Source organism: Silurus meridionalis, chromosome 11 (genome assembly GCF_014805685.1).
Source record: "Silurus meridionalis isolate SWU-2019-XX chromosome 11, ASM1480568v1, whole genome shotgun sequence".
NCBI lineage: Eukaryota > Metazoa > Chordata > Actinopteri > Siluriformes > Siluridae > Silurus > Silurus meridionalis.
Window position 1 is genome coordinate 5048168 of NC_060894.1, and position 8310 is coordinate 5056477.

The 8310-nt window shown below is 40.6% G+C and overlaps 1 protein-coding gene across 7 annotated transcripts in view; it reads right to left on the minus strand.

Annotated features, from left to right (window-relative positions):
• Positions 1-7424, minus strand: part of LOC124393828 (ephrin-B2-like) — a 35510-nt gene extending 28086 nt beyond the window's left edge. For 6 of the 7 annotated variants that reach the window (XR_006927388.1, XR_006927387.1, XM_046861856.1 and 3 more), the window contains exons 1-2: positions 7210-7424; positions 6373-6514 (exon numbers count right to left, since the gene is read on the minus strand). Coding sequence is in view for 4 of the 7 variants with exons in the window: in XM_046861856.1 (XP_046717812.1) it covers positions 6373-6514; positions 7210-7315 (248 nt within the window). In the remaining 3 variants the exon portion in view is untranslated. The remainder of the gene's footprint in view (positions 1-6372; positions 6515-7209) is intronic. The other variant, XM_046861859.1, reaches the window with a different exon arrangement.
• Between the last annotated feature and the right edge of the window lie 886 nt (positions 7425-8310).

Genomic DNA, 8310 nt, shown 5'->3' on the forward strand with positions numbered 1-8310 from the left:
CAGGATATTTTTTGAAACCCCAGGAAGCGATGTCCATCACATGTTGGTAGTAATCACAGTGCCCTTTACGTCAGACACTGCACCACACACTCCAGTGTGCACACAGCCGATATTTAACACCGAATTGTTGTGAAAAACTCCAGGTTTGTCGATGTGGTCTGCTGTAAAGTAGGTTTAAAGGGAACTTTGAACTGAAGCAAGGCTGATGACGAGGTTGAGAATCTATGAGCTAACCTTTGTGCGTTTGTGTGTGTGTGTGTGTGTGTGTGTGTGTGTGTAAGATTATGGTAAGTGGTCACCGAGTGTTCTTTAATGTGTTTATCGATGCTGTGTAATTGCCTCAGTGCTGCAGATAATCTGCACATTCCTGAGCGATGACTAAACCACACACTGAAACATACTTATCACACACACACACACACACACACACACACACACACACACACACACACACACACACACCCACACACACACACTTAGCAGTGCCACACAAGTTACCTGCTGATTATAGAAGTAGGTTTGAAGAGAAATATGGAGTTGTTAAAGTCTCAGTCGTAAAGTCTTAAACATAAATAGTCCCAGTACTATTGTACTATTGTACTATATTTTGAAATATTATAAAAACAGTTCTGTCACTCTGATGAGAATGAAGGTGATGGAAACTCAACTAGCAAATCTTTACAACTGTGGTGAGCTAAAAAGCAACAGCATGTCAGAGAAAACCACAGGAAGGTAAATATCTGGAGTCTGGAATGTTTATACATTTTGTAAGCTCATAGCTGATGTTACTCCTGTTGCTGAACACACACACACACACACACACACACACACACACACACACACACGACACGACACGACACGACGACAGGACTGAGATGATTAATGTGATGACACAAAAACACTCAATAAGAAAAGGTAACAGATAACTCTAAAAATAAACGGCTCTGTCTGGAGGACAGCCACATAAAATAACTTCCACCCCCCCACCTCTGTTTCTAGTATCTGTCTTGCTTCCATCATTTCTCTCTCTCTCTCTCTCTCTCTCTTACACACACTCATACACACACACACACACACACACACACACACGTACAGCATCACTGGGGGATTTGGCCGATTCTCATTCTCTTTAACGTTTGTGAATAAAATGTCAGACAGTCTGAGCGGTACGTGAGTGTGTGCATGGGGAGACAGAGAAAGAAAAAGAGAGAGAGAGAGAGAGAAGAGACAGACAGACAGATGAGTTGGAGATCGAGAAAAGAGACAGACCGAGACGATAACGTGATTAAGAACTAGGAACCGAAACGACAGCAGTTAAAGATGAGTCGGAAATGATTTGAGGGGAAGAAAGTGAATCTGTCAGAATTTCCTGTTTAGAAAGAGAGAGAAGGAGAGACAGACATATAGGAATCGAGAGACCAAGCATTCCTATTGATGAACATGCTGGATTCAGACTCCACCCACCAGACGCAACAACGTAGCTACAGAGAGGCACAGCAGCTACGTTTATTAGTTCAGCATTCTCTTACTGGGCTAGAGTTCTCACACTAGGCTAGTGTTGGGGCTGTCACGCCGGAGTTAGTGATCTCTCGCTAGGTATCTTCAACCTCTTGGAGCAAAAAGTGAAAAGAGGAGGTAATGAAATGAGGCAAGAACAAAGTGAAAGTGTTAAAAGATGCCAAAATGAACAGATGACAGAAGCAACGAGGTGTGTGTGTGTGTGTATTAAATCCCTGAACAGGCTTGCTGATGATTGATCATTCTCTATGAATAGAGGAGTTGGAGGATGGAGGATTACACACACACACACACACACACACACAAACTCTCTAAGCTGGGGTCAAGTAGTACAGTGCATTGTACAAAAGCTATCAGAACCTCTGTAAGGACACACTCGTACACGGCCAAAGGTCTGCAGGAACAACAGCACTAAATAATTTTCAAGAAAGTTTTCGTTTGCAAACATTTCAGGGAAGTAATACGAGACAGTTGGGTGAATAAATAAGTATCAAAGCATAAACCGATCTGTTTGTTCAGTAGTTTGTTCCAGACAGGGTCCCTGGTCAAACAGAGACTTTATACAGACAAATAATGTGAATGTAAACTGAATTGTTGGTTGAGAGTTTTTTTTACTCACGTTTGTGTTGAACCCTTATGCCTCCTTGAGTTGTTAATCGTTTTGTTCAAGACCGAGATTTGCTTCTCTGTCTCTCATTTACTCAGTATTAAACCGTTTTAGTCACGACCAAGATTTAGTTTCGTCTGGAAATCAATGGATATATTTTTAACCAGTCACTTATTTTTAGTCCTGATAGAGTTTCATTCTTCTTTTGATCAGCACCAAAGTGTTTGAATCAGGAAATCTTTTGGTCATGGCTCACTTTCAGATTACGTCTACACATCCGGATACATTTAAAAACGCCATTTTTTTCTAAAAAACGCTCCACCTCCACACTTTTCAATCATTTCCAAAAAGTTGCTCATCCACACTAAAAAGTCCAAAAACGCTGACATCCCTGTACTGCACACGAGCAAAACTTTAGATGCTTTGACCTGCATCATTTCATCATTCACTTTTTTCCAGGTCTTTGAAACCTCACGGCTATGCGTAGGACAGGCACCGTCATGTGACTAAAAATGTAAATGATCGCGTTCGAATGCCTCCGTTTTTTACAGTCCACACTAACCGTTTTCAAATGTATCCAATTTGGAAAGCGTTTTTTAAAAAGCTACGTTTTTGTTGACTGAAGATGCTGTCTCTGTGTGGACGAAAGGCCAAAACGGAGAGAAAAATGTGCATTTTCAAACAAATTATTAGTGCAGACTTTGCCTCAGAAGATCAGTGTTTGTATCTAGAAATCCTTTTGGTCATGACTTGAGTTTGACTCCACAGTTGGTCACTGAAATCAGTATTTGAACGAGTAAATTGTTTGCTCACAGGTTCACTCCTGTGCTGTTCAGTGAATTAGTGAAGTTCAGTGGGTGTCTTTCAGTCTAACATGCAGGAAACATGCGTGTGGGTTTGACAAGAAGTGAAAAATATTTAAAAAAGCAAACGAGCCAAAAGTGCAAAAAATTGCATTTTAAACAAAAATCGAGTTTGCTGTGTGAAATCACTGAAAAATAACATTTGATTCAAAAGACTCAAATGATTCCAGTCTTCCCTAAGTGACACCGAATGATGTACTGTGAGGAAAGAAAGGGTGATTTGAGTGCAAGGTTTCATGCTCTGCCTGTCTGTTTAAGACACTGAGCAACTCCACAAAGCTGCATGACAGGACAAACTGGTGGCTACGACGTCCATGATATATTAGCATCGACAACACTTTTGCTCCAGCGCAAGACTAAAGTATTCACTTGAGCACTGGACATGTGTACCCACTAATATTCTGCTTCGATATTGTATCACATCACTTCCTTACACTCTGCTCCCTCTATGGTGTCCATCATCATCATCCATCGGATGAACTGATTCACCTTCACTGAATCGAGCAATTTATTATTCATGTGCAACTAAGCCTGAAGTAGTATCACGAATTCCCTCTGCTGGAGTTTGTTCTTGGTCTTTCTCTCTTTCTCCCTCTCTCTCACACACACACACACACACACACACACACACACACACACACACACACACACACACACACCCCTTACAGTACATTTAACAAAATCTTAAAAGTCAACTAAAATGCAAATTGTAGTTTTAAAATGTATGTAAAATAGGCAACATACTATTTATTTTGGGCTTAGTGTTTAAGGTTGGGGGTTTAGGGAGAGTGTTTATGATTGGGGGCTTAGGGAAAGTGTTTATGGTTGTGGGTTTAGGGATAGGGTTTATGGTTAAGGGGTTTAGGGATAGGGTTAATGGTTAGGGGTGTAGGGAGAGTGCTTATGGTTGGGGGTTTAGGGATAGGGTTTATTGTTAGGGGTTTATGGTTGGGGTTTGAGTCAAGTGTTTATGGTTGGGGTTTAGGGATAGGGTTTATGGTTGGGGTTTAGGGATAGGGTTTAGGGATAGTGGGCTTAGTGTTTATGGTTATGGGTTTAGGGATAGGGTTTATGGTTGGGGGTTTAGAGATAGGGTTTATGGTTGGGGGTTTAGGGATAGGGTTTATGGTTAGGGGTTTAGGGATGGGTTTATGGTTGGGGGTTTAGAGATAGGGTTTATGGTTGGGGGTTTAGGGATAGGGTTTATGGTTAGGGGTTTAGGGATGAGTTTATGGTTGGGGGTTTAGAGATAGGGTTTATGGTTAGGGATATTGTTAGGGGAAGCCCAAACCCTAACCCTTGTTGAATTATTTATTAGTATCACAAATCTTAGCTATGCACTAGCAGATTTTCTATGTACTATCTACATACACTTACTCAATGCTAGCTTAATCTGTCTTTGTAACATCTCTGTACACATTTACTATAAGATCATGTTTATGATGCGAAACGATGAAACCATGCTTATCAGATTTGATGCGCCAAACAGGAAATGGTAGGATATAATGTGACTGGGGAACTAAAGAAAATTCGGACCACGTGCTGCACAGGATTGGTTTATCAGGAGGATCCTTTCTACCTTTTTTCCCCCCACAAGTATATCACTGGTGTTATTTTATCTGGGACGAGTCTGCACGGACGTCCCCAATTCGTGACAAGTACAGATGTAATGAAAAGAACTGTTGTTCAAGAATTGCAACGTATTGCCATCAACATCATCCCGAGTTCTCCTACTATCTACATCAGAAAGACCTTCTCAAACTTTTTCAGACTTTCCACATCTCTGTTTCTTGCTTAACACTCTAAAGGTAAATAAAGGAATCACGATGTAGGAAGAAGACACGCATGATGTGATGTACATTAAGGACGAGGATGAAAACAAGGACGAGTGCTAAAGATTCCAAATCCAAACACTTTACACAGACCTGTGTGAGATCATCCTGCATGTTTTCTGGCACCGGAAGTGCCAGTAATATCTGCAGAAACAGCAAAACCTCTGCCCTTTTTATTGCGTATCCGAGCTCTAGAGCGAATGGGTTCTGTGATGAAGACTTATTCTGTGAGCTTGGTCTTTCTTCCTTTGCCGCTGCAGTGATGGATCTTTTTGCAAATAAGGCACTTTTCGTTTTTTTCTCTAGTTCAAAAAAAAAAAAAAAAAAAAAAAAACGTACAGTTTGTTTCAGAGCAGCGCTCTGTTCTTACTGACAGAAACCAATGGATTGTTTAAAAAATGCAAAAAAACAACAACAACAAAAAAACACCCTGATTCATTTGTTCTTCCGAATCTCACGTTCGTTCAACTCCAATATGGAGGACATCTCAACCTTTTACCTCTAAAATGCCTCGGCATTTCCGGCTGCATGTGAAGCCTTAGAATTAGAATGCAAAGCAGAGTTGTTCCATGTGTGTGTGTGTGTGTGTGTATGTGTGTGAGAGCGTGTGCGAGAGTGTGCTGGGACGTGAGTAAACACGTTGACCTTTTCAAGAACCCAAGGAACATCTTGCCAAGTTTGTGCTCGAGCTTCTTCATCACGATCCATCCCTCCATCTTCTCTCTCTTCGCAATTCCGATGTTGTGTTTGAAAATATTTTTGTTAGCACCAAAACACAAACATCACGAATACCATCCCAGACACAGGATGACTCTACTTGCCTCCGGTAGACGATTAGGTGATGACTGCTCGGCCCTCTTTTATTCCGGTCCTGTAGAAACACGCTAACGGCTAATGAACGATTTGATAAAAATCTAAATTTCTCGCTGTAGATAACGTTGTTTACAGTGCTGAAGAGTTCTGGATTGTGATTGGTCATTGACTGTTGTTTGTATAGCGACAGCTACATAAACACCTATGAAAAGAATGTGTAATATTTAAGGAGTCTCCAGTGTCAGAGCTTTCTAACAGTTAGAGGTAAAATCATTAGAGGTGAAGATTTCTGGTGTCACACTGATAGTTTTTTCTGTCTTGTTAGCTCCAAGGAACTTCTTTAATGGAGGTTCCACAACATTAAACATAACAATAAATGAGTAAAATGTTAAACCTCATACGTCATTGAGTTCACAAGCAAATTGCAGCAGTATAGGAGGAATAGAACACTTGGAAACATGCAGCATGTAATAGGAAAGTCGTCTATTTTGCTGTGGCTCCACGCTCAAATCTTATGAGGTCCTACAAAACCAGGATGCATGTATATAGATGACAGACAACAGAGTATCATTTACCTCTAACGTCAGAAAACCACAGTTCGGTCTGATCTCGTGTTTGTCTCAGAAACTCCAAAGTAAATTATATCTCAAGTGCAGAGACCTGGACTGTGGAAAGACAGAATTGGGAAGCATGTTCTTGAGATTCTCATCTCCTGTTGATGACTGGGGTAATCACATACCTACTGTTCAAGGAGTTCCAGTAGATGGGCTCCAGGTTGACTGCTGTGACCATTATGCTCTCCATGAGAAATACAACTAAGACCGTCAGCCCATGTGGACGTTCCATGAGATTCTGAGCTCCTCTCTCCATCTTGCAAAAACCTGAGGAGGATCGCACATGCAGTTCAGCAGTGTTCGAAATTCAGTGCGAGTTCATGAGGCTTCTACAAAGTTCATTATCCTTGAAACGAAGCTCGTGAGATCCTTCAGGGCATGAATTGAAATCACATCCTTCAGAGCTTGTTAGACATGACCAGGTTCATGAGATCTTTCGGAAATATTACGGTTCATAAAATGTTTAGTGACACCAACACGGTTCCTCAAATTGTCGAATCTGCGAGCAGTTTGAGGTCCTTTAATAACCATGAAGTTGGATCAATCCTGTGCCAGATGTGAAACGAGAATTAGCAAAGTTTACACATCTGAGAAGCTTTAAAAGAGAGCAGAGCAGACTCTGTAGAGCTTCAAGAATTTGACGTTCCTCACAATAAGCTCCTCGGCAGAGGAACGTGGTGGTCCTTCTGTTTTTTGGTGTCAAAAGAGAGAAAATAGAAGAAAACGTCCCAGAAAGCTCTCCATATTAAAGTAAAATTTTATTAAATCCAGATTATTCCCATATGAGAAGAAGGTAAGGTTCAATCTTCACCGAGTTTCTCCTCAAAAATGTTCTTAGGAGAATTTCTGTAATTTTGAAGTTCCCTAAAACAAATTTCAAGAAGCTCAAGACGAAGTGTAAAATGTCGGTGGAGATCTGATGATCATCCAGACAGCGAGGAAAAGTTCTGCTTCACCTTTACCTCTACAGATGAACGTGGACGCTTCTGTCTCACGCCGCTGCTCGCTCCAAAATATAAAAGGTCGCAAATGTCCGTCAGGTGAGAGACGCTGGTTCCTCCAGTGCATCACAGTGAAAACGCGTGGAAACCAGCGAAACGTTCGGCTCACGGCAGGAGCTCGCGCGGCTCCGGTGCGTGTCCCGCTCAGCGCGCGCGCTACTGACGACGATGGGCGATTCGGGAACGTAAGAAATGAAATGAATCACTAAGGGGTTTTTTTTATTTTTTTTGGATCCCTATTTCTAAGCGGAACTCACGAATTTCGGTGTTTTTTCCCCAATTATTAGTAATAATATAATTTATTGTCGCTTTTTCTTTCTAAAATTTATATATTTTTTCTAATTAATTTTTTAAATTAAGGCTTAATTTAATTAACCGAACCATGGCTCCATCTAGTGGTGATTTAGTATAATAGCGTTTCTTAGGTAGGACATTTTTATACATTTAATTTAATTTGAATTATTATTACTATTATATATTATTATGGCCCTGCACCTTCCAAAATACGTTTTTATTTACTCAATTAAGCCGACTAGTTACTGCATTACCAGGAAAACCTACCTTTGGCTCCATCAAGTGGTGATTAAGTATAATAGCGTTTTTGGTGTGACTACGGTAGAAAGATATTTAGTCATGTTGCTATCGATAAATGTGCCATTAATGGCAGGCGAGAACCCTGCAAGAGCCCAAGAACTGATGACTCCCCAGTTCCTTCTGCTGTTAGCCAGAATTAAAATTTCACAGCTGTCGAAAAGGAAATAGTTTATGGATATTTACACTACAGTTCCACATCAAAATAACGTATTTGTCTAGAAGGACAGGTGTATGGATTTAATTTATGATACAAGGTAAGACTTTGCGGTGTACATTTTCATTTGTGTTAAATGAATGAATATCTGAACTGCATGGGAAACAAGAGCTGGTCTTAAATGTAACTTGTTGACTTCATCCCACACCTTTCCATCAGCTGATAATGATAATCAGGGTAAAAATATGTGGTGTTTGTAATGAATGACTTCTCAGTGTTTAAATGTATTTAGCTGTGCTCATTGTTCATTTATT